At 46.2% G+C, this 26,677-nt stretch overlaps 1 protein-coding gene across 1 annotated transcript in view; it reads right to left on the bottom strand.

Moving 5' to 3' along the window:
• Positions 1–5,507: 5,507 nt before the first annotated feature.
• Positions 5,508–26,677, bottom strand: part of EXOC3L4 (exocyst complex component 3 like 4) — a 40,516-nt gene continuing 19,346 nt past the window's right edge. The window contains exons 7-11 of the mRNA XM_090034085.1: positions 26,389–26,503; positions 22,916–23,038; positions 21,913–22,065; positions 19,254–19,375; positions 5,508–14,549 (exon numbers count right to left, since the gene is read on the bottom strand). Of these exons, the coding sequence (XP_089890211.1) occupies positions 14,387–14,549; positions 19,254–19,375; positions 21,913–22,065; positions 22,916–23,038; positions 26,389–26,503 (676 nt within the window). The 3' untranslated portion in view covers positions 5,508–14,386. The remainder of the gene's footprint in view (positions 14,550–19,253; positions 19,376–21,912; positions 22,066–22,915; positions 23,039–26,388; positions 26,504–26,677) is intronic.

Genomic DNA, 26,677 nt, shown 5'->3' with positions numbered 1-26,677 from the left:
CAGAAGCTCTCTAACCCAGTTCTCCCCAACCTGAGGTCTGGAGGCGTTCCCCTCAAGTCCGTCTTGCATCACAGCGGGGCAGTCCTGGTCCCTGCACAAGAAAATGGAAATGAAGAATTGGTTAAAGAGGTTTGCTTTCTCCTCTGGCGCAACCACCAGATTGCCCAGAGACTCTTGCAGGGGCCCCATGTTTCCTGGTGCCTTCTTCATCCTCCCTGTGTATTTGAAAAAGGTTCATTTCTTCTCATGCAATTCTGTTAATAGATTATATCTCGCTCCACTTCAGGGTCTTTATATTAGAAGATGACTAAGTGGTTCTTTAGTTAGAACACACAGCCTGGATACAGCTTTGAGAGACCAACGGGCAATTCATTATGGGCACTCACCAGTGATATAAAGCACTTTGGACCTATTTATTTAAAGAGCTATCTTGACAAAAGCCTGTATACTGCATTCTTAGATAGTAACTCGCATGTACTGCAAGTAGATCATTAGACGCAGGGGTTGCTGTGGATGTAGTCTTTTTGGACTTCCGGAAGGCTTTCGACACTGTCTCTCACCCTGTCCTCATCAAAAAGCTGAGAGACTGTGGTGTCGATGCCCACACGGTCAAATGGGTCGCCAACTGGTTGGAGGGCCGCACCCAGAGGGTGGTAGTGGATGGGTTCTTCTCGACCTGGAAGGATGTGGGCAGTGGGGTTCCGCAGGGCTCGGTCCTCGGGCCTGCACTGTTCAACATCTTCATCAGTGACTTGGATGAGGGGGTAGAAAGCACCCTGTTCAAGTTTGCTGATGACACTAAGATGTGGGGGGATGTGGGTGCACTAGAAGGGTGCAATAGGCTACAAGCTGACCTTGACAGGTTGCAACGGTGGGCGGATGAGAATAGGATGGGGTTTAACACTGATAAGTGCAAGGTGTTGCACATGGGGAGGAAGAACCGGCACCACACTTACAGGTTGGGGAACTCTCCTCTTGCCAGCACGGAGACGGAAAAGGATCTTGGAGTCGTCATTGACTCCACGATGAACATGGGCCGGCAGTGTGGGGAGGCAGTCAAGAAGGCCAATCGTACCCTATCATGCATCCACAGATGCATCTCGAGCAGGTCCAGGGAGGTGATCCTCCCCCTCTATGCGGCACTGGTCAGGCCGCAGCTGGAGTACTGCGTCCAGTTCTGGGCGCCACACTTCAAGAGGGACGTGGACAATATGGAAAGAGTTCAGAGGAGGGCCACTCGTATGATCAGGGGTCAGCAGGGCAGGCCTTATGAGGATAGGCTACGGGACCTGAACCTGTTTAGCCTCCACAAGAGAAGGCTAAGGGGGGACCTTGTGGCCTGCTACAAACTGGTCAGGGGGGATCAGCAGGTATTGGGGGAGTCCCTGTTCCCCCGTGCTCTGCCAGGAGTGACCAGGAATAACGGTCACAAACTGGCGGAGGGTAAGTTTAGATTAGATATTAGGAGGCGCTACTTCACAGTCAGGGTGGCTAGGGCCTGGAACCAGCTTCCAGGGGAAGTGGTGCAGGCTCCGAGCCTGGGGATTTTTAAAAGGAAGTTAGATGAGCACCTTGCCGGGGTCATCTGACCCCGGTGCTCTTTCCTGCTAAGGCAGGGGGTCGGACTAGATGATCTACCTAGGTCCCTTCCGACTCTAGCTACTATGAAACTATGAAACTAGATGACTGTTGAGTTATTCATGTGCAAAAGTGCTACATTATTTGAGGCACAAGTACTTACTCATTGATGCTTTTAGTCTTTCAAATCCCTAAGGAATCCTTGATATTAATTGCACATTATCCACTGAATACCTCACATATGAATTCATGGACTACTTGTAGCCTGGCCTTCTCACAGCAAACAGCGAATGAAGATCCCAAGACACAAGCTCCTTAATGCATTCATTTATGTAAGAACTGAGGCACAGGTACTGGCAGGCAGCCTGGCCTTGTGGGCTGGCCACCAGGGGAGGCCTATAGACAGCACCAAAATGACGAAGAGCCCAAGGGAGGGCAGGAGCTAGAGTTCAAGATACTAAATCAAAGGAGGAATTACAGGAATTTGTTACTTGGTCCCTGGAGTCTGGGACCAAGTAACAAACCTGAGCAGAGCTCCCAAAGCCAGAGTCCAGTAGCAGACCTGAGCTGGGTCAGGAGCCAGGAAAACTGAAAGCATGAGATCCAGGGAAGCTTCCCACAGCAGCTCTCCAGGCAGATCGGCAGAGAAGCAAGAGCTGCCATGATCGCAGCTCACAAAGGTGCGAGTGGTTTCACTGCTAGATCTAATTATCTGTGTAACGATACGATACACAGATAGTGCAGTACAACTTTGGATAGCAAAAGTGATTGCCCAGGAACAGGACAAAAGAACTCTGTTTGCAATGATGGATTGCATATCTAATCCGACTAAGCACTTGGGCACATATTTTACTCCAGAGCTAGTCCAACTGAGATTTCTCACCAGGTTCGTTATGCATGCTGAAGCCAAAGATTTAGGGTGGTCCTGAGCTGGGGAATCTAATGAGGTCAGGCTCCATTTTGAATACCTGGCTATCCCTAGACTTCCATCCAAGTATACTGCTAAATGGCCAGGGTATTTACTGTGTTGTTTGCAAAGATTTAGGCAAAGCACAATTGCATTTTAATCCTGTTACCCACAAAGGGTGTTTGAGGGCTGAATATGTACCTCAGAGTAATATAAGTGGTATTTGAAGTTTATTTCTTTATATGCTATTGCTATGAAATGGCTGCCGTCAGTTGCGATGCACCAACACAGACAGGATGTTGTGTTCACTTGCTCCAGATGTCAAACTTTTTTTTGTTTTTGGTAAATCGAGTTCTGGGGGTTACAATAGAACCATCCCAAACTGAGGATGCTATTTGGAATAAGCTTGAGATTGGTAGCTAAACCCCCAAATTCAGATCTTGGTCTTGTTGCTCATGTGTTCTATGGTTACAGATAAGACACACAGCCTCTCAGGTTCACCCGTTCTGGAATAGGCTGCTCCTTTGACTTCCTTGACGAGACCCTTGGTTGGTTATCCCTGTACGATGCCCTGGAGGTTCCAAGTCCTGTATAAATGTAGGTGCTGGCAGCAGATTCAAGAACATTGCAAACAGCTCGCTGTCTTATATCCCGCACATGTTCACTGATTGCTGACTTTGAAGACAGGAAGGCATTTTTTCTTTAGGACAAATTGGCACAGGCAGTGTGCGAAGGGTGCATTCCTCTTCAATGTGAGGAACAGTTTTTTTTCTTAGGATCTTCTAAGTTTATATGAACCAGCTGCTTCCCTGTCAGTGTTCTTGTGTCCATCCTTGTCTCCCTTAACCTATAACACCAAAGTTATAAAGGGTTCTTGATCTTTTGGGGTTTGTTCTTTGTATTGCACATCATGGTTAGAAGTGAGGATTCCTTGTGTTAACAGTTGCCTGGAAACAGAGGGGCCTGGACTCAGTAGCACAGAAGGACCTTTCCTGTCTTATAGTCCCAGATGGCTGTATTTTTTGTATGTCCATAGGATTCCTGCACTCTTAATCTCCTCAAATTCATGAGTATTGATGCCTGGATCCTGCAATGAATGTGTGCAGACAGAACCCTCATGAAGTCAATGGCACCCTGCCTACACAAATCTAGTTGTTGAATCTTGGCCTAATGAGCTTGTAACACTGCCAGAAGCACTTCCGTATTTAAACATGGCCTGCTTGTGCCAAATATTAATTAGGTGTGGACAGAAAGCTAGGGGCTCGTAATTGCTAATTTTGGTTCTCCTGGTTAATTTTCAATGCATCCTGGAACCAATCATTTAATTTTTATGTTTCTTTCCACATCAGTTAAGGGATAACTTTACTCACTGCTGATGTTTGTATCGTGAAGAGGCAGAAAATATACTGCTGACTTTTACTCTTGTTTTGATGACCTTATATATTACTCATAAAATGTTCTCTCTCTTGGCTGTTTGTTTTTAAAGATTAATTTAAAAAAAAATTTCGGCATAGCTGAGATTGCCTCAGTATAGGAAAACCAGCAGCTACTTCCTTATAGTTACTAGGTGAAATACCTGGATTAAATAAAGGACTGAGGTAACTGTTTATCTCCAGAAAAGTTTTAAAGGTGATTATTGTTTTTGGCATTAATATTATGGAAATATTATAGGGGCAGTAAGAAATCAACATGATACATAGAAAATATGTGACATTTTTGTATACATTTAATGTATTTAATATAGCAGAATAGGACTGTGTCCAATATATATGCTTTCAGGACTGCACATCCTAACAGCTGAGAAATTTGATTCCATTAATGCAAATTAAGAATCTCTTCTTTCAACAAGCTGATTTTCGGTATTTACTTCCTGTGATTAATTCCCAACTCCCCCAGAGGAAACTGTTAGGTTAAATTTTATGAGTCATCACATAAAAAATATATAACAATGGAAAACTGAATTGGGCTATATTAACCCTTTGCTGTTCTGATACATAACTTACAACCTGATGCCATGAAATTTAGAGCAGCATTTAGAGAGAGAGAGAGAGAGAGTTGTGTAAATCCCAGCCCAGCCTCTACCATGTGTGGGCACTATAATTACATACATCTGTTTATATAAACTCAAAACAACCTTAACTGTGTGTGTACCCCCATACCAATAGTACTGGTGTACTATATTCGCAACTTTGCTATCTGTTCCCTGTATGGTGTTGGGTACATCACATGGCCTCTCTATAGATCATTTCCCCAATATGCTAAGTAATATAATATTATTTACCCATTTCCCAAGAGAGATTTGAGATTCAGTGACAGTTTGTTTTTTTTAAAATGGTGTGAGATCCTTTGACGGCAGGCATCACACCACAGAACACAGCACATCACTGATGCTGCTGTTCTCCGTAACTTAATATGGAATAATACAAGAGACAGTATAAACTGTACAATGCAGAAACAGGCTGAGAGTGCAACAAGACTGATTCATCAGTTGGAATACATGTAATTTCCATCCTGTCCTTGCACAATTCATATGCTGCCTTATCTGTAAGGAGCAGGCTTGTTAAATGGAACATAAACACTCTCTTACTCTTCCTGTAATGGAAGTGAGATTCCAACAACCGTTAATATGCTCTTTGCTCCCTGTTTATACTTACTAGCCTAGGTTGGACAATCTCAGAAACACGGTTACATCCAATTTGCCAGTTTGTCAAAGCTGGTAGGCTTTCTGTTGATACATTGGTTTGAATCAGATTCTGTTGGATTCCTGCTGACCCTGGGGACCTGCCCAGTTTCCTGCCAGCTTGTTTGCCCACCTCCTCAACACCTGTGATTCCCTTTTTCATAGCACCCTCTCAATAAGTTAATAGGGACCAAGAGCTTAGGAGATAAGGAACCAGCAAGTGGTCCAGGAAAGTGTGAGGAGGGTGTTAACTTATATCAGAATCACACTTGGATTTATGGGGAAAGTGTCAAGTCATGAAATTGGGCTCAGGATTAGTGTATAAAGGACTGACACAACAACTTGTTCGATGAATGACAGAAAGGCTTTATTTACTACAAGTGTTCACTGTTAAATGAGCCTAAAGTAAAGCAAAGTCCAGTATTCAGCTGTACAGTGATAGTTTCTCATCCATGTCAGCTTCTCTAATGCATGGATCTATGTTCACCTAGAAGATCAGCTGAGCGCAGGAGCAGTTCTTGTCAGAATGATTTCTCATTCTGGAAGCATGTGCTGTTCGCTGTTTTATTCCTCTTTTATATCCTTTAGCTCAGCATCTTCAAAGCATTCTTGTAGTTGTATACATCAAGAGAGAATCCCAAGCAGTAATTAATATGAAAATCCTGTTCATCAAAGTGTTCATTATTGGTTATCAGAAAGTCCCAAGTTTGATTGAATTACCTTCCTCAGTAACAAGAGGTTATCCATTTCCACTAAGTTGGAACATATCAAGAAATTGATTAACAACAAGGAAAAACACAACATTTTTGAGGACTCATCTTTGGAAGATCAAGGGAACCACTGAGGCAAAACAAAACTAAACCAGGAGGAGACACCTATCAAAGCCCATATAGAGAATGTCTCTTCCTATACATGAACGTGAGTTAATTCCAAATAAATATTTACTATACTAATTAATCAAAGATAGACATTTCACAGTTACATACTAGACAAATAGGATCCTGCCTGAAATCATCATAAATATAATAAGATAAGCTGGAAGTGATGCCTCATTATTTCTTTTCAGAAGGTCTAGCCACAAGCTTACATTCTCTTGTGCCTATGCAATTGTCATCAATATTTTGTATTTTAACTTCTGTGAGTAGGCCCAGTTCAGTTTGAGTTTCACAGTCATCAGAAAGGATAGGGTTACCAAGTAAATTTCCTTAAATTATAACACTGGACTACCAGCTTCAGAGCCAGGGGCCTGTGGGCCCCCATAGTGCTGAGCAGTCTGCTATGTGTGGGTCCCTGGAGCTGGGCTTCCATTTTGGCTTTGTGATGTTTGTTCCAATTCAGAACACAACTAAATATCAGAGTCCTCTAAGGAAGAAACATGTTTCTCCACCCAGTTCTACCATGAATTCTCAAATCTCTCCAGGAAATACAAAAACAGTCACCTCTGAGCTAGTAAAGCCCAGTCAGAATGTTATCGCTTTCTTTTACATATCTGAATGACTTCATGTGAAATTACAATAGATAATCTAGATGCAACACAGAAACCTGAAGAAAAATATCAGACAGCATCATCACAAAGCTATGTTTGATGGAGAACAATAAACTAACTCTGGGGGCACTTCTGCTTGTTTTACTCAAGTAAGTAGTTGCAATAAAGTCAGTAGACATAAGGCAAGCAAACCTTGGCGTTACTGAGAATGAACATATAGCTGCTGTCAGTCCAGAAGAAGAATCTTTCCCATCATAACACAAGTAAGGAAGGACTTAGGGGACCACCCGAGAAGATCAGCTACCACTGGAAGTTTGGAAAACCCTTCTCTACTAGGAAATGTCTGAATTTTCAGGAAATATTTCCTGTTTCTAAGGAAAAGCTTAGTTTTGTCCCAGACTTATGAAGAAAGTAATGCATTTCCTTGAATATAAGAAGGTTCCCCTTCCCTCCCCTGGTCAACATGGGATAAAAGGTCTTTGTCTTACATACGAATACAAGGAAACCTCATTAACTACACTGGTAGTCATTAAACTGCTGCCAAAAGCAGCATATGCTCAGTGTGAGGGAGTGGCGGCTAGGGGCGGCTAGGGGCGGCCGTGAGCTCCCTAGCGCCGCCTACCATCACGTTAGGGTGACGTAGCACCCTCAGAACCTCGCCCGCCACAACTTTGATGGTTAAATATATAATGTGGAGGCTGCCAGTTTCCCTAATGGACGGTCTTGTTGTTCGTCCCTATCCCAGACTGGGGATTCGATATGCGTCCTGCCTTAAGGGCAATGCGTGCCTCCAAGCCTCCCCCTCAGCACACCCCAAGCCTCGCAGCTGTTCTGGGGGACGCTTGTATGGTCCCTCGCCCCTCGGGTGCCCTTGTTCTCACTCTCGGGCACCGGGGCTCTTTGCCCACCTGGCGCCTCCTTGGGTCGGGCCCCAATCCCTAGCCCGTTCCCCGCGCCCTGGGCCTGTCACGCTGGCGCCCAGCTACTTGCTGGCGCCTCCTGGGTCGGCTCGCCAGCGCCGCTCACTACCGGCGCCCCCTGGGCCGGGTTCTAGCCGGCGCCTGGCTAATCGCCGGCTCTCCTTGGAACTGGAGCGTTTTCGCCGCCCTAGTCCCGGCGCCCTTGGGCTGGCACGCTCTTGCCGCCCTAGTCTCAGCGCCCTTGGGCCGGCACGCTCCCTCCGCCCTAGTCTCAGCGCCCTTGGGCCGGCACGCTCCCTCCGCCCTAGTCTCGGCGCCCTTGGGCCGGCTCGGTCCCTCTGCCCGGATCTCGGGTCTCCCGCCGCCCTAGTCTCGGCGCCCTTGGGCCGGCTCGCTCTCACCGCCCTAGTCCTAGCTCTACCGCCGTCCTAGTCTCGGCGCCCTCAGGCCGGCGCTATCGCCGTCCTAGTCCCGGCGCCCTTGGGTGGCTAGCTAGGCTGCTCTCGCCGCGCTAGCCTTAGCTCTATCGCCGCCCTAGTCTCGGCGCCCTTGGGCCGGCGCTATCGCCGCCCTAGTCTCGGCGCCCTTGGGTGGCTAGCTAGGCCTGGCTATTCAGCCCCTCTCTGGGGCCTCGCCCCTCAGGGGCCTCTACCGCGCTCCCTGTGCTTTGCCCCTTTGGGCTTCCCCACTTGGGGCCAACACGCCGCACGCTCCGCGCCCGGTCTCTGCCCCGCTCCGGGGCCTTGCCCTCTTGGGGCTGACTCCGCGCCTCTTGCGCCCTGTCTCTGCCCCGCTCCAGGGGCCTTGCCCTCTCGGGGCTGACTCCGCGCCTCTTGCGCCCTGTCTCTTCCCCGCTCCAGGGGCCTTGCCCTCTCGGGGCTGACTCCGCGCCTCTTGCGCCCTGTCTCTTCCCCGCTCCAGGGGCCTTGCCCTCTCGGGGCTGACTCCGCGCCTCTTGCGCCCTGTCTCTGCCCCGCTCCGGGGCTAAACACTGCCCTTATGGGCAGGGGTCTGTAACCCCGCACACTGCGCCTCCCTGGCGCAATATAATGCCCAGCAGCACCGACACTAGTGCCCCTGGCACTGTGCCTCAACTGGGCACTGGGAACCCCCAAGCTGTTGGGGAGCTCCCCTGAGGCCTCCTCGCTCCCCTACAGCCTCACCCGGTCCTCCGGTGTAAACTGTAACTTAAACTCCAGCCCTTTGGCTACAACATAAATAGAGGCTCCACACGCCTAACAATAACTCCAAGCCCCGCCAGGGCTCTCAATCCTACCTTCCATCAGGGCGATCTTGTTCCCTGCATCATTGCAGCCGGTTAGCATGGTAAGGTAGCAACCACTAACCCAGGCCACTCAGCTCGAGCCGCAGAGCTCCTGCTCCTGCGGCAGCCAGAAGGGAACTGTGTTTCCAGCTCCGGCCTCAGCTAGTTATAAAGGCCAGGCCCTGCCCTCTTCTGGCCATGTGACCACCTGGTTGTCCTGGCAACCAGGCACCTGAGCTGCCTGGGTGATTGACAGCTCTGCCAATCACCCTCACAGTCACGGGGCACCTCTGTGACTCCGTGACACTCAGTCATGGAAACCAACTATAAAGTTGATCAAATGTAGTCAACACTAAGCATGACTATAAAAAACATGGCCTATATAGAGCAAACAATGATGGGAACTTTTTTAGTGTTTGTGTGTTTATATTTATATATGCTAGCACCAGGATGGCCAGAGCCAGACCTGACACCCTTCCTGTAGTGTGGTACCAAAAGGTTAAGTTAGTATAGCCCATCTGAAAACATACATAGCAATGCCCACTGTGCTCAGTCCCCCTCAGTGCTAACTAATTTTCAAGTCATGGTGAGCCACTACATTGAATATATTTTCTTCTTCACTCCCACAGCTGAACTGAGCCTTCTTTCCCATTTCCAATTATTCCTGTTTCTTCACCAGCCTTAAATGTATAGCAAACATCACCAAACAGGGCCCCAAACAGTTCACCCAGGAGCTCTCTTTTGCCCTCTTTCTCAGCCTGTCACATATGATTATTGTGGTCCATCCTCAATAAAGTGGAGGCAGACCAGGTTGCCTTGTGCCTCATCTGCATATAATTTTTTGGAGGAGCCCAGGACTCCCAGTTCCAGTTATGAGTGAGGAGCGAATTAACATATTGAGCCTTTGTGGGAGCAATGCTGAGCTCTGGGGTCACCATAGCTCAAAACACTGTTGACTCTGCTGGGACCAAGCCCAGTGAGGTATATGGTAAAACATGAGCCTTTTGGCTTGGACAAATACCATGCATAGTTTAGACTGCATATAGCTAAGCACAAAAGTGCTGCTTAAAAGTATGTTTATAGAGTACCTATGTTAAACCTGTAACAGTTTCAAAAAAAGGTAAAATGCATTAATTCTGGATAAATTAAATTACAGGCATGTTTATTTCAAGGTCAGTGTTTTCAAACATGTCCCTCATTTCCATGTACTCAGGGACAGCAGGATCTGACAGCAAGGAAGGGGGGAAGGGTCTGCAGGGAGAAGCAGTTGGGGGAGGGCAGAGGGCCAGGGGACCACCTCACCCTGCTCTGGAGTGCCTTTAGTTCAGGTTTCCAAGCTCTTCTCTGCCACCCAGGAGATAGAAATGGGCTTTGATTAGAGAGTCTAATATAATCCACTGATTTCTGTGACAGCTAGCTCTTCAGCTTAAATTTGGGACCTTTGAGAACAGTCTTTCCACAACAAAAACTTCTCTTGCCTGCGGTGCTTGAATCACAACACAGAATAAAGAGGGCCCAATCCTGTGTTCCAAGCATGACCCAGACTTCCACTGATCTCATTGGGAACTTCAGATGCTTGGTGTCTGAAAATCCAGCCCTTTGCTTCTCAGGTTGCAGGCCCAGCTTGAAGCATGCCATGCTGGAGGTCTCTTCCAGCCCTAATGTCTATGAAATCTCAGCAGCCCCCTGTTTGTATTTAGGCTTCATTTCACTTCTGCTGGTATAGAGGCAATTAAGCCCACAGGGTGACTCATGCCCAGGACAGGGATATAGTATGTTCAGACAGGACAGAAGAGCGGTCTAAATTGCAGCTATTTCCCACAGACAGCCTACTTAGATTGTAGGAACATTCAGAGTATCCCCTGGGCACTATCCTAGCCTTAATGTGAGTTAGGCACCTTACCACAAAGGTGGAAAACAAGGGCTGCTCAGGTGAACTAACTACTGCTTTGGGCCTCTGCCTTCAGGTGGACTGGCAGAAATGGTATTTTTCAGGGTTAAGAGGATCCCCAATACTTATACTCTGCGTATTGATGTTTGCAACTCATTAGAAAACTCTGAGGCAAACGGTGTCATCACTCACTAAATAGCATTCTGCAAATAGCAGAACTCTTTAGGTGCCTGTACTTGTGCGGGGAGCAGACTCGATTAAGCAAGTCTGTTGGAGCATGTTAATTAGTGTGCATCCAGTCTCCATGTCTCATGTATCAGCATCCCCACACTTCAAAATGGTGGCGGGGGGGCAGGGCTTTAACTAAAACTTGTTCAACAAACTTTAATTCAAGTGCCCCTTCTTCCATTTTGAAGCATGGGGATGCTGCAGTGCTTTAAAGCACCACTCTCCCCTCCCGCTCCCAGAGCACATGTAAAATCGCCCTTTCATCTCAAGAGTAAGTGCAGATGAAACTACACTTCTTTACAGCCATGAAAGTCACATAGATTCACAGGTCAGAGGACCTGTAGGGACCATAATGATCCTATAGCATTATTTCATGAATGATACAAGTCAGAAAATGGCACTCATCAGATTCCTGAAATATATGCACATATGGTTATTGAACTACAGCATGTCCTTAGGAATCCAGTCTTGGTTTCCAAGATTTCACATGATGGAGAATTTACCACATCTCTTTCTGAGTTGTTCTGGTGTCTAATGACTTAGATAAGAAGGTATACTTATTTCTTGTCTGCTCTGCATGTGCAGTGCCTTTAGCCTTTTATTAATACCCACTGCTTTCAGGTACTTCACTGTATCTAGGTGGAAACATGGATAAAAAATGAACTAAGGCTTATCACAGTTTTACTTCAAACTTAAAAACTCAGTAACTAAAAAATTAATGATTGAGGCAATGCCACCTCCACATACATCATGCTAATGGCTAAATCCTGAAAAATATCCCTGAAGTCTTTTTCAATATATGGAGCTCTGTAACAGGGAATCCTAGTCCTGTTACCAAAAAGCAGGCCGGTCCCTTTAACACCAGAACTTTCTGGGCACAGCCTGCTGGCAGGGTAGGGGTAGGGGTTAAAAGCTGCGCCTTGCAGCTAGGCAGGTGACCGGAAGGGGGCAGGCCAGAACTATAAAAACCCTGGGCTGAGCTGGCAAATGGGGTCTTGGCAGCAGAAGGGGTGAACTCTTGATGACTCCCCAAGAAGCTGCGGCAGCCACAGAGGAAGAAGCATAGCAGATGGTGGGAAGCAGAAGTACAGAGCCATGGAAAAACATGAACTGGCATACTGCCTTCCTTAACTTTATTTTTTTGGTTATAGCCCATGGGCTTACTGCTTATGACTGACTGGTAAACTGGTGGTTTGTGGTTGAGGCTGTAGGGGAGGAGGAGACCTCATTAGCACCTTAGGGTGCAGTCATACAAAGGGCCCAGTGCACTATTCGCTGCAGCTGTATAGGGTCAGTGGCCCAGAGCTGGCTGCAGGACTTCAAAGCCACGTTCCAGTGGGTGGATCTTGGCTAGTAGTCTGGGCTATAAGAAAGGGGCCAAGCCTGAGGAAGCAGAAGACCCAACAACTTGGCACCCAGGGGCACAGCATGGAAGGGGGCTAGAAGACCTGGTGCCATAATGAGCACAAACAGAGAGCCACAGGCCCAGAGAGTATTAAGCACCTGGTGGGTTTTGGCTGGTAGGCTTAACTAGAGAAAGCTGGGGGGAAAAGCCCATGGTGGCTGAGAACCCTAACATAGAAGTACAATAGGAAGTCTCCTGCTTGTAAGAACATCCATACAATATTTACATCAAGATGTGCCAGGTGGTAGGTAAAGGCAGAATCCAAGACAAAAATACAGAAGTGAAGTATTAAGGGACTTCAAGGGTGCCTCTCATAGGCCACTAGATGCTGCTGGAGAGGGAAACCTGTTACAGGTTCTTAGGACTCAGATGGTATGGAATAACGTCTGTACAGCAGCCATAGCAGATGTATCGTTTGTTTAAAGTCTGGATGTAATGGACTGGATCCTCAGTTTGCATAAACCATTGGTTCTCAACCTTTTTAGATTTGAGGCACCCCATGATAGACCCAAGGCACTCTCTGGAAAGTGCCAACTCTTATTTTTCACTTGTTTTTTTGATTACAGAAGATAACAGAACAATTTTTCTGTTGCAAAGAACTCAGTGCGCAACAGGTCAGGATGGTTTTAACCCAGTGGATTAACTATTTGAAATCTCTGGGTTTATCATGTGAATCATGTCTGCACACCTAGCAGTACTACGTGCCCCTTCCCCGCCCCCAAGCACCCTGAAAGGATCTCAAGGCACAGAAGGGTGCTGCAGCACCTCGGTTGAGAGTCACTGGCAACAGTACCGTTCCATTTAAGTCAATGGAGCTACACTGATGTACATCAGCGAAGGATCTGGGCCAAGCTGTTGCTGGTGTCTGCCTCACACTTGCATTTGTAACATCAGTGTCAGATCATAATAGCCTCATTAAAAGGAGTTTCCAGGAAGAGCAAGGGCTGAGGGAACATGACAAGAACTCCTGCCTTCTGCTCTGATATTGCTAGGCTCTTACAGCTTTTCCATGAGAGACATCTGGGCTAAATCTTGATTGAGAGTGCAGTCTGAGAGTCAAAGAGCCCACTCCTATGGCTCACTACTCAGGTCTTCCAGTTTTTACATTGCTTCTAGACAACTCTGTAGGGCTACAGTCTCCAGGGTGGTGGGTGAATTCCTTCTGATCAGATGTAGATGAAAGCCACCTCTGAGTGCAAGGTGTGCTGAATCCATTAGCCCCACTCATGTCTCCATACGTCCAGCCCTGAGCATTCCCATCTCATCTTACTCAGCTGTGCCCAAGGGATGAAGAGCACCTGCACACTTCCAGCAGTGGGGAACTCTGGTTTCCGTCAGGCTTCCTCCCACAGAGTACAGGACTTGGGTCTCTGTACAAATAGCGGGCCATGCCCAAGGGAACCCATGGTTGAAATCTGCTGAAGTCTGTTTCACTCCTGGGGTCCTTCTTGCCATGGAAGCATTTGCAGCTTAGTTTTAGAGCAGAGGCTAATGACGCCACTCCCCGGCATGTCAACTCTGCTGCAGGGTTTGGTCCGTAAGGGAGGGCATGGAGGCAAGGTTCAGCCCTGCCTGCTCACTTGTTGATGTGAGGGCAGCACTGGGCACAGCTCTAGAGTGGGGGTGGGGGCTTGTTTTCTCTTGGGTGTCTCTACAGGCATATAGTCCAAACCTTAGCCCAACCTCAGTGAATCTGTCATGCCCTCTCAGATCCTTTGAACAAATGCACAAACAGGAAAGCATAACTATCAGCAGTACAATAAAGAGAGCAGCCTTCCAATGATCAGACCCAAGTATGCAGCCTGAGATGTCCTTTTAGACAGGGTATAGACCTTTCTTGGAGATCCTTTCTGTGTAGTCCCTATTTATTGGCTCCTCCATTGTGTTTGCTTTCTGGGTGAGAGAGTCCAGTTGTGCACCTGAAATAAAATGTTGCACTGGAGGGGCAGTTAGGAGCAGGAGTTACTTTAGGAATGTGAAGCACTGGAAGGAATTGGTGAAGGGGATTTCTGTAGGTTAGCTGGTCTTTAAAAACAGCTGACAATAGCTGGAGGTTCAATCTCAGCAAAGAGTGCCTCATCTGTTTCGATTTCTGCATCTTCTTTGAGGTTGCCCAGATGCCGAATAATGCTCTCTCTTGTCTTCTTCCCAAATCCTCGGAGGGAGAGAATAGCTATAATATGTTCGTTCCTGTGAAAAACAAAACAAAATCATTCTTGGTGAGTGAAAACCTTGTAAGAAACCAAGTAACAACAATGCTGTGCATTAAGGAAAGGCAAGTTGAAATATCTGGGCTGGTTTCCATCCCTCCTTTGGTGATCTTTGCTAATCATCCCAAGAGCATTGCAGAAGGGCCTGGGGGACTGAACACTCTAGGACAATGGTGTTTCGGTGACACTGCATAGACTAAGGATAAGGATCTTTAATATGGGCAGCTGGAGGTGTCCAGAAGGGACTTTTCCCAGTCAACTGGGAGTTCGGCCTATGCGAGATCTGTAGGGTCAGGCTGCTGGACAGGGGTAGTCTGGAGGCAGACTGCCACTCTGTTAGTACTGCTGTCTTATTCTGTGGGGGTGCCTTTGCCTTCTGCTACCTACATCATGAGTAAGGCTAGCAGGACAGGGCTCGAAGACTTTCAGAAGTATAGAGACAAGTTCAACATGTCAGTGAGAGAGGGGCACCTGACAGCTCTTTGTGCTTGTGAAAATCTCCTTCTTGATGCTTTTAGATGTTAAAATGTGAAACTTTCAGCCTCTCATCAAGCTTTCCTGAGAAACAGAAGGCCTTTTATATTTAACAGTCGATAAATAATGTCAGCATTAATGCTCAGGAAGTTAACTGGCAGTAATTAGATTTCAGCTAGTAGACAAAACACAAGTAATGGGCACTGTTCCAGGGCTGTGTGTGCATATGAATATAAAAACCCTTCTGGGACTCTTACCACCCCAGGAAAAGAATGACCTGAGGCATGACACAAAACAATAAAGGTCCAGTAGGCTCTGCCTGGTTTTCAAAACTTATTTCAAGAAATTATGCTACTCAATGGGTGCATCTACACGTGACACTACATCACCATAGCAATGCGCTATGGCGATGTAGCATCCGTGAGCAAGAACTGTGATGCTGCAGCTAGGTCTCTGTAGCCATGTGCTCCTCTGTTATAAAGCATTGCTACAGCAATCTAGTGCCTAAAAATAACCATGCACAGCATGCACGGCACAGTAGGGGCTGTTACTGCACCGTCTAAATGACAGTTCATTAACAATGGCGCCTTAGGGGCACATGTAGTTGTGCCCAGTATGGCTAGAATGCAAACTGAGCTGATGACCCTAACAGTCTATTTGTAGTTTGGGTAAAAACTATGGAAATTGCCTCTTTTTGGGCCTCAGGGTTTTTCTGAGATTGGCTTTTGAGTTGCTGGTCTCAATGGGTGCTTGTTAGCGGTATGCGAGATTTCATTGGGTGTTTTGTTTTGAAGTTGTTTTGATGCATTTTAAGCTTGAAACAGCAAAATCAAAACTCAACAAAAGTCTTCAAAATGAAGCAAGGCCACTTAAAATGTTTTAAAAGTTTTTAAATGTTTTGAATTTAGAAGCCGGTCTTACTTGGCTTCAGCGCTGGTCCCAGCTGGCAGTGGCAGCCTCCTGTCATTCAGCGTGCAGATCCAGGGGCCGCACCTCCCAAGAGGAGTCTGGCACAGCCCTGCAGCCCTCCTGGGGGTGCGGGCCCCTGGATCTGCCTGGTGCTGGATGCGGGCTGCGTCCATCATCATTCCCAGGTGGCAGCACCAGCCTCCAGTCATCCAGCACGCAGACTGGGGGCCCCCACCCCCAGGAGGAATCCGGCACAGCCCTACAGCCTTCCCGGGGATGCAGGTGGACCCCCAATATGTGCTGCAGATGACAGGAGACTGCTGCTACCAGCTGGGACTGGTGCTGGGTGCAGCCTGTGCCAAGTGCTGCGGAGACTGCTGTCATCTGGTGTGCAGATTAGGGGCCCACACCCCCTGGAGGAGTCTGGCACAGCCCTGCAGCCCTCTCAGGGGTGCGGGCAGTTCCCCAATCTGCATGCCAGATGACAGGAGGCTGGTGCTGCCGCCTGGGACCGGCGCTGGGTACAGCCCATGCCCAGCACTGGGAAGACTGGTGCTGCCACTGGCCCCAGCCAGCAGCGACAGCCCAGGAGGGCTGCAGGGCTGTGCCAGACTCCTCCTGGGGGCTGTAGGCCCCTGATCTGTGCACTGACAGAAGATGACAGGAGGCTACCGCTGCTGCCTTGGGCCAGCAGCAGCACCAATCTTCCCAGTGCTGGGAGTGAGCTACACCCAGCACCAGTCCCAGGTGGCGGCAGCAGCAGCCTTCTGTCATCTGGCACTCCCAGGAGTCCGGCACTGCCCTGCAGCCCTCTCGGGGGTGCAGGCCTCCAGATCTGTGGGCCAGATGACAGGAGTCTGCTGGCAAGCGACATGGGTTTTGCTTGTCAACACCTTGAGGTGCCATTTCCGAGAAATCTCTACACCTGTGTCCTTGAAACTTGGCAGGCTTTATGCCCTCAGAAGGGGCTACCATCCCATAGAATCATGGAAATCAGATCGGAAGGGATCTTGTAGATCTTCAAGTCTGACCCCCTGCCTTGGGCAGGAGAAAAAACTGGGCTCAAATGACTCCAGTCAGGGGCATCAAGCCTCCTCTTAAAGCCCCCCAGGGTAGGAGCCAGCACCACTTCCCTTGGAAGTTGGTTCCAGCTCCTAGCTGCCCTGACAATGAAGTAGTTCTTGCGGATGTCTCATCTAAACCTCCTCTCCAACAACTTGTGGCCGTTGTTCCTTGTCATGCCAGGGGGCGCTCGGGGAAACCAGGTCTCTCCCAAACCCTTCTGGTCCCCACTAGTGAGTTTATAGACGGTCACCAGGTCCCCCCTCAGCCTTCTCTTGTGAAGGCTGAACAGGTTCAGGTCCCGCAGTCTCTCATTGTAGGGTCTGCCCTGTTGTCCCTGGCAAGATTCATCCGAATCAGGCAGGAAATGTCAAAGTTTTAGGCATTTCCATGTTTCGCCGTTATAGCCTATGGGTGAAACATCAAAACAGTCTCAAAACAGTGAAACAGTTTTGATTAAACAAAATGCAACAGTGCTTTTGAAATGAAACAGAACTCAGAATGAAACACTGTCCCGTCAAAATGAAACTCGAAACGGAACGGTACTGTTTCGCACAGCCCTAGTGCCCGTACACATGTGGGGATGGTGCTCCAATGTGCTGTAATTACAACACATTGGAGCAGACTCAATTAACTTGTGTATCAGTATGCTTGCACTTCAAAATGGTGGCAGGGACACTTGAATTAAAGCTTGTAGAATGAGCTTTAGTTAAAGCGCTCTCACTGCCATTTTGAAGTGTGGGGATGCTGATACACAAGACACTGTGGGTGCTTTAATTAGAGCAGCTCTTGGAGCGGCTCTAAATAAAGCATGCCCACTCCACCAGCCCATGCAGCACATGTGAAGGTGCCTAATGGCTTCCTAGATACATGCTCAGGGACAAAAGTGGGGGAGGGGCTGTTGTACTTAAAGTGGTGCCTTGAACAGCTGCTCTAATTAAAATAGTTCCCTATCACGTTAATAAACTATCCCATTTATTAATCCCTTGCACATTTCAAAATGGCTGCAGGATACTTTATTTAAAGCTCATTTGACAAGGTTTAGATAAAGCACCCCTGCAGCCATTTTGAAACACATGGCGGCTTAATACATGTGACAGTGAGGCAATGCTGAGGCATTTGAATTAGAATGTGGAGTGTGTAGGGTGCACATCTATAGGCACCCTACACACCGTATGCTACTTCCGGGCTATGAACAAGCTGTAAAATTTCTGTTTAAATGAATCACTGGCCAGATAAGGCCTGGTTGTAACCCCACCCAACAGTGCAAACCACTGCAGCTGGTTTTAAAACAATTTTTGAAATGTCTGTGTTTAAAGCTTCATTGTTTGGTGAATATACAGATGTCACTAAACTCTACTCTTTTTTGTACTCATATAACACAATAACCATTCTATTTAGAGTGAAAGTAACCTAGATATGGAGCAGACTTCTTATCTAGTAATGGAAAGATCAATGGATAGGTTACAAAAGTGACTACGGACATGGACTCATACCTTGCTTATAAACTAGATTGCATAGGGATGGCTCTAAAGACCAGAATAAATATATATATCAAGGTGTAATCTGTTGCTTAACTATAGTAATTACTGAGGACTGGATTGTTATCAGACAGTCCCCTAGTCATCTTTGGAGGCTGTACCATTTAAAGCAAAAGCCTAAATTCTGTCAAATTCTGGGGCCCTTGAGAAGCAGTCATATGATTGCTACCGCTGGGTCCTGGCTCCATACAAATGTTTCAGCAGTATTTGATCTGTTGGTGTATGTATTTTTCTAGTAAGCCAGCCATGTGAAATCTAGCAGGTAAATTAAATGATAAACTTCAGTGTTGTCCTGGAAGAATCTGTACTCTTGTTCTCAGTGGATTGCCTACATAGGTGGACTTTGTGGAGAGATGTGTTGAAGAGGAAGAAGCCCTCTTTTACTCAGTTGTCCACTTATAGATGAAAAGCATTTTTAAAAAACAATTTCCAAAATTGCAAGTGCAATTTTGAAACCACAAGAAATGGAGGGCAACCAAGAGAGCAGTTAAATCTGGCCCATGGGCCGTATATTTGACACCCCTGAAATAGGGTAAAATGGAAAGGGACGGGAAGTGAAACCTACATATCTTAAGTTTTATTTGGTTACCAACCAGTAAAAAGATTTGTACAAATACGTGCAGAGGTAAGAAATGTGATTTGTTTTTCTGCTCGCAGCACTTTGCAGTGAGAAATCCTCTAATATGAGCTCTACATACCTCAAATCTCGATGGCGCTGACGCATTAACTCCAGGTGTGCCTGGATTTTTTCTTTTTTCCTCTCAGAAATGATATCAGCAATGACAGATATGGCAAGAGAAATCTCATCAGAATCGGAGCCCTAGGAATAAGAAACTAGATGATGATGACTGCCTACACACTGGATTTTAATGAGAAGCAGCAACACCTAGAAAGTACATTTTCATCAACATCCGTTTGACACAGTAAAACACACGTCATTTCTGTATACTGAGTATCAAGTACTTTGCAAAAGGTTTGCCTTATCATTCTTATTTTATAAAAACTCCTGGAAGACCATTTTAGGCTGGACATAAGGAAAAACTTCTTTACTGTCCTAGTCCCCAGGGCCTGGAATAGACTCCCCCTGGAGGTGGTGCAAGCACCTACTCTGGATACTTTCAAAAAACATTTGGATGCTTATCTTGCTGGGATCATTTGACCCCTGCTGACTTCCTGCCCCTTGGACAGGAGGTTGGACCTGATGATCTTGTGAGGTCCCTTTCAGCCCTAATGTCTATGAAATAATAAGGAAAGGCAGTCATAGCTTGCTCCAGGCGCTGGAATTAATCCATGGCCAACAGGTGACTCTGACTTGAGTCTCCTTTTCTAGCCACTAGGCTGGGCACCCTCCTCACATATGCAGAAATACCTGGCAAGGGATGGGGTACATTGGAGTAATAGCACATCTCCACTTTATGGCATCACCACGGGAAAGGGTCAGCAGTGAATCAGGGAAATGAAAGATGAGTTAGCCTTAACATTTTAATTTTTCAATGGAGCACTGATGGGTTTCGCTGGCTTGTGAAGTGGCTAGTTTGCCCAGTAAGCATCTGCCTGCAGGAGTCTTGTGCAGAATGGTAAAGAATGTAGGAGGCACTAGGGTAGAAAGGAAAGCCATTCACATGCTGCTGAGATCTCCCTTGTGTAACTAAGTAGGGACCTAGCTCTGCAATCCTCTAATTGTACGAGTGGCACAACTTCAATGGCACTGGCGGCACAACTTTAATATAACAAAAACCATATTTCTCATATATAACTTGCACCTTTTTCACCTAAATCATCTGTTTAAAATTGGAGTGTACATTATATACAACCCCCACCCCCCCAGATCCCTATGGGATCTCCTCTGGTTCACCTATCAAATAGCCACTAATTTTGGTTTGTTAATGATCAAGACTTGGATTTGCCAAAGATCCAAAACAAGTTAGACACCTAAATCACTTTGTCTGAAAATCCTAGCCCTGGTATTCATTATTCATGAAGGGGACAGTCAGCTATCAATTCCTTCTCACCTCCCCAAGACTGAAGGGTCACCTAGCAAGGCCCCAGTTTCTGACTCCCCTGGCCTTCTTCCTACCAGAGTATTTTTTCTACTGGGTCTCACCATTGCTACCCCTGCTTTATCTCCATCAGCTGCAGCACTGATAGGAGCACTTGAATTGCCACCCTTCGTAAGTTGGAGGAAATCCCTGCAAGTCTCCACAAAGCTACTTTCATCATCTTCCTTCAGAGCCCTCATTAAAACTCTCCTTTGCCACGTGGCTAATAGAAAGCTTGACAGTGGTTAGGAGGGTGATAGGCTGTGGCTACAGTCTGTCCTGCTGACCAGTCCTGTCCCATTATTTCCTTGTGTTCTCCTGTGTCTCTGTGCCGCTCCATCATCTCTTGTCTTGTGCCTACATTGCAAGTTCTCTAGAACAGGGAATGTTTTAGTTCTGTGTTTGTACAGCACCTAGCACAATGGGTCATTAGTCCATAATGGCAGAACCTAAGCACTCCAGTAACAGAAATAAAAACAACAGCAACCAGTGACCACCAGAGGCTTGGCTACTGAGCCTTGGCAACAGCCACCAGTGACCACTAGAGCTACTGGCTGAGCTGAACTAGTGATTGCAATACAGACAGTCCTCGGACTTACAACACAATTGATTCCTGAAAACTGCATCTTAAGTTGAAATGTTGTAACTCGGAATCAATTTTCTCATAAGAAACAATGTTATAAAAGGGGGATTGGTTCCTGAACAAGGCCTGATACCCTATTTTCACCAAAAATACCCCAGAATTTTGTACTCGATCAATTATAGATGAGTAATACAGCTACATTAATATGTTTATATTGTAAATAGCAATCATATTGATTTGGAAGGACTTCTTTGAGGTGACTTTGCTGGACTTTTTGAAAGGCTCTTGGTTAGACTTTTTGAAGGGTTCTTGGCTGGAGTCTTCTCAGGAGTCTTGGCTGCAGGTTTTTCTGGAGTCTTGTCTGCTTTCTTAAAGGAAGTGTCCAAGGAAGTTTGGACAGATGTTCTCCAGGGAGATGAGCGATGCAGTGAACTCGTTCGCTGGCATGGCATTGCGTCAGATCAAGCGTTGTAAGTCAAAACTGGCATTGTAAAGTTGAAACAGGCTGTCAATTTATAAAAGTTGTATGTGCAAAACGTTGTAACTCGAAATGCTGTAAGTCGAGGACTGCCCATACTGATGGATTTTAAGAATTTTTCCCTATTGTAAACATAGGCCCAATGAACAAGACCCCTAAAGCTTTCCCCTGTGTTCTGTAGTTTCTTACATCAAGGCACCATGATACCACCAGCTGGAGGGAAAGTGCTTAATGAGGCAATGAGACAATCCACCTACCAGCTCACTGAGTGTCTCTGTTATAACTGTGGCTTCTTCTTTCATTTTTTTGCTCACGTCCTGCCGCCGGGAGCGTTTCATTTTTCTTCTTGGTTTGATGGCCTGTGCAATGTACTCTCTCACCAAGTACCTGTGAACGTCGCGCAGAAAATCCTGATTTAAAAAAAAAAAGCAGGAAAATGGAGCGTGAGAGAGTCTGAGGGTAGGGAGCTCATTAATTCCCTGGCAATAACCGAAGAGGCAGGTGAGACTCATAAGCTGAGCATGCTAATCGTTGCATACTAAACTGCAGGCTTAGGAGTCCATCCTGAGTGGCACTCAAGAAAAGCATTCAGCACAGTGCGCAGATGGTTCTGAAACAAACACACGGCTTGTGTTCCCTTCCATCACTTTCTATCGAGGCAAGAAGCTAAGAGAGGGAAGAAAGAGGAGCTGTATAATTACCAGCAGTCTGTACTCCAAAATGGTCCGTGATTATATGTTGGTAATTTGGCTCTTCAGTAGCAAATGTGGACATTTGGGACTGGTTAATAATAGGTTTGGATGATGCCTGCAGATTTTAAATTTAGAGCTATTGTTACTTACCCTCTAATTTCACGATTGTATAGATATATATGGAGTGTATAACATGCTAAAGTAATCACTGCATTCAAAGAGTAATATTAACCAGTGCTTTTGGCTCCTCTTTAATGAAACCAATTCCCTTATTTAAATTTTAGAAAGGAAAGGATATGATACTTATTTCCATAACAAAGCAAGATAATGACCTTGCAAACTCTCAAATAAGCAATTCTTATTTATGTCGAGTTTTATGTACAGACGTAAAAAGATATACCTGTATCTTTGCATTCTCTGTCTCTTGTGCATGCATGCGTGCGTGCGCATGCACACACACACACACATAAATGAGAGTTCCTATTTCAAAGTCAGTCTATATTCTGAAAGAGAGTACATGGCATTTTGCTGTAACTCCAGGGCAACTGCATAAGGAAGGAATACATACCTTGTTGGTAGGCTCCCTTAAATGGATTAAGTCTTGTGAGAACTGGACAGTGGTTGACAGTATTGAGTTCAAAATTTCATTGCTTGATACCCAGGTTTTGGTCAGAATTTTCTTAAATAGTGGCTGGAAAAGACCAATTCACTAATATTACAATACTAAAACTTAGTCATAATATTGCTTAACAACAATTACTGTGTCTGCTTGGTGTACAGGGCACTGTTCAAACTACACATGAGCATACGGGCTAACATTCTTCCAAGTGACTTTGGGGCCAGATCCATCAAATGACTTAGGCACTTAAACTAGGAGTCAGAACTGAGCCTCTCAGCCCAAACCTGTGATCCTGAAAGCCACTGGTCAGCAGTCACCTAACAGTGGAGGTGTCTACACTCCGCAGGCTTCTCAGTTGCAGTCCCACCTGAATCCATGACTGAAGCATTCCTTTGCCTCTTTCTCCTGATCCACTGGCATCTCAGAGTAGATGTAACAGGGCACGTTTACACAAGATGCTAGAAGCACAGTAGACTAATTAGCGTGTCATGGTGAAAGCCGTGCTGATGCGCAGTAGAATTAGTGTGCTGTGCATTAGCATCATGTAAAAATGTGTGCTGGCACTACTGTCCAACAGCGCTGATTGTTTAGTATTACAGGTACTAAACTTACCGCACTGTAGTTACGCTACAGTAATGCATGTGTAGACGTGCCCACAGATTAAGCCCTACATAGAGCGGGAGCATTTTACACAGTGGTGAGGAACATTCGCTTGGGCTTTGAGAGCCCAGACTCCATTCACAGCTGCTGGAGGGATTAGCTCCCACCTCACCAGAAAGTGCCTTGTGAGGACAGTGTTGAAGGGAGGGGCACTCACCGTCTCTCCTGTTGAAGCCAGGCCACTGTGTGGGAAAGAATCCAAGAATCATTGGGCTGGAGCGATGAAGTAAAAGTGAGTGTGACTCTCAGGCCTTGTGGTAAGTCACTTACTGAAGAGGGGGAATGTATGCAACAAATGCAGGCGTTTTATCCAATGGCTGTTCCACATAACAGGCTAGGTAATTTTCCAAACCCAGTAGACCCAGTAGGCACCTTGCTGTTTCTTTAGGTGCCTAAATAATACCTCTAAATACCCGGCCCTCAGAGCCTAAACTCCACAGACGTTCAAGACTTAGGACTGTAAGCATGAGTTACCTTTTTTAAAATTTGCTCTTAGGTTCCTAAGTCCCCTGAGAAAAGAATCCCCTGGGTGTGTAGCCTTCTGAGCCCAGCCCTTAATTCAATGAACCCAAAGCTCTCACAGAAGTCAGCTAGGGCTTTGGGCATGCAAAGAAAGCAGATCTGGGTTATGAGTTATACACAAGTACTGCTCAGAGACATGTACTTTGTAGCAGCACAGATTCCTAGGGGGATCAGTGAGAAGCCACTGTTAAATGTCAAGGAGAGCAGAGCCTCGGTTTTGGCATATGCTTCACTTGGCTAAGGTATTAAGGATGGATGGTGGATTTCCCTGCATTGTGGTTTCTTTAATTCCCTAACTGTAATTTTTAGATGAATGAAAACCCTTTGCATCAGCTGGTGAAAGCTTCAGGATGAAGAGGCAAATTAAAATGTTAATCACAGGAAGCCTAAGTGGCATGTAAGAGCAGCTGACTGAGTCCTGTAAGAGCCCACTGATGCCTGCTGCTTCTTCACATAATATACCAGGGTCTCAGCTGACACGGCGGCACTGTCCTCACTGATCTGCACCATCTGAGGGTGTCATCCGTTATGCAGAGCACAGCATGCCGGAAGCTAACCCAGAAACTCACTTCCCATGCCTCTGTACTCAGGTGTCATCCAGAAAGAACTCAAGATATGGTAGGGCAAATCTCTCCTGTGAGATGGCTATCTCTGCTGCCTGGGGATTTCATTTAAATTCTCTTCTGTCATTGATCTGGGCTCGGCACATCTGCCTGCAGATCTTCCCTTCTTGTCTTCATGCTAAGGACTAAGCCACAAATTCAGCCTGGTCCTTCTCCCCCTTGCGATGCTGCCCAGGGTATAGGATGCTCCTGACATGCACCCCCCTGCCCTCCTCTCCTCCCTTTAACCACTGAGGGGGTTTTCTCATATCTCATAAGTTCTCCAGAATTCTCCAGAATTCACGCAGCTGTACCAAGGAGCACTGTCCTAACTCAAACACCTCCTGTGGCTCGCGGTAGGGATTCTCTTGAGGGTCAAGTTCAAAATTTCCTTCCTCTTTAATATTGTCTTTATACGCACCCCCAACTTGTCTGCCAGTCTGTTTCGTCCTAGCTCTCTCCTTGTGAGTTCCCCCCCAAGTAACTCCGGTTGAAGTCCTCCCTCTGCGTTCCCAGCCATCTGGAATGCTATCCCTGCGTTGTGCTGCCTCAAATACTCTTTTTTTTTTTGAACAACATCATCATATATAATTTTTAAATGATTTAAAAACTTGCTTAAGTCTCTTAACTTCGTTCTTTCCTAATCACCCATAACAGGCCTCATTCAAAGCCTACTGATATCAGTGCCATGTTCACTGGCTCTAGAGGGCGTTGGACCTGGGCTTTGTCTAAAGGCTTTATTCAAGGTTTTATTTCACTTGCCAAGCTGCATCTTGGCAGCCCTTGTGTCCTGTAGTTTATTCTCTGTAACTAAAGAGAGAAACTCCTTTCCAACACACTAAAAGTATTTCAATAATGTGGAGATCAAATCTCAGTCTTCCTCCTTATTTTTTCCCACGAAGTTTTTTTCCTTCTGATCGCTGCATACACTTTTCGCATCCAAGTACAATCCCTAAAGCATCTGTGGTATCTCTCCTTATACTCTTAATTGCCTATTTATCACATTACATCTTTGAGAAAAGGCCTGTCTAGGGGACGTGGAAAAGCCACTCAGCAAAATAAACAACTTGTCATTTCAGGCTGTCAGCAGATCTACTGGGCAAACCTAAGATAGGAGGACTTTGCTGTCTCCCTGATGAAATATCCCCCTAGGTTTTCCTCTGAAAACAGTGCCTTTCACAGAATAAACTCTTTTCTAAGTTTAATCTTCTGTGATAAGTTTTTCATGTGGGTGCTGGTAATTCATCACGATGGCAGACACGCAAATAAATACAGCTAAACAAACTCTGAGAAATAGGTTGTTTGTTAAAGAACCAAATTCATCTCTGGTGTGACACCACTGATTTTATTGGGTCTTTGCCAGGGGTGAAATTGGAATACCTGAAGCCACCCAATACCCATTGTTGCTATTGTTGCTTGAAAATAAATGGTATCAATGCTTGTAATCAAAAGCCTTGAAAATTGGGGAATTGAGAAAGTTCTAAATCAAAATTAAGCACAACACATTTTGAAATTAGCAACAGATTGCCTTCCCCAAAATGAAGTACATACTGTAGAAATGAGAATAAATCCACAGCTACCAGGCTCAGTTACAGCCAGGGAACACTGCTAGTGCCTGGGTGCTGAGGGTCAGCTTACCTGTGTTTTCACTTCTAATTTATTTAAAAAGCGTTTTCTGAAATTCATTGTCACATCAGCCAGAACCTTTTCCAGTTCCTTAGTGTCAGCAGCAAAATTGGTTTGTAAGCCCGTTCTAAGAGACAGAGAGAGAGAGAACCAATGGCTTCATGTTTATCTGCATAAAGTTACCTTTCTGTGGACAGTGTAGCCAAGTGAGTTTAACACCTCTGGCTTTGGACAAATGCACTTTTTAAATGTTTGAATAGGGAAGAAGCACACATCTGCTGTTACGGTGCCACTGTTTCAC

Source organism: Crocodylus siamensis, chromosome 2 (assembly GCF_052110815.1).
Source record: "Crocodylus siamensis isolate JL-2025a chromosome 2, ASM5211081v1, whole genome shotgun sequence".
Lineage (NCBI taxonomy): Eukaryota > Metazoa > Chordata > Crocodylia > Crocodylidae > Crocodylus > Crocodylus siamensis.
This window is presented reverse-complemented; position numbering and strand designations above follow the sequence as displayed.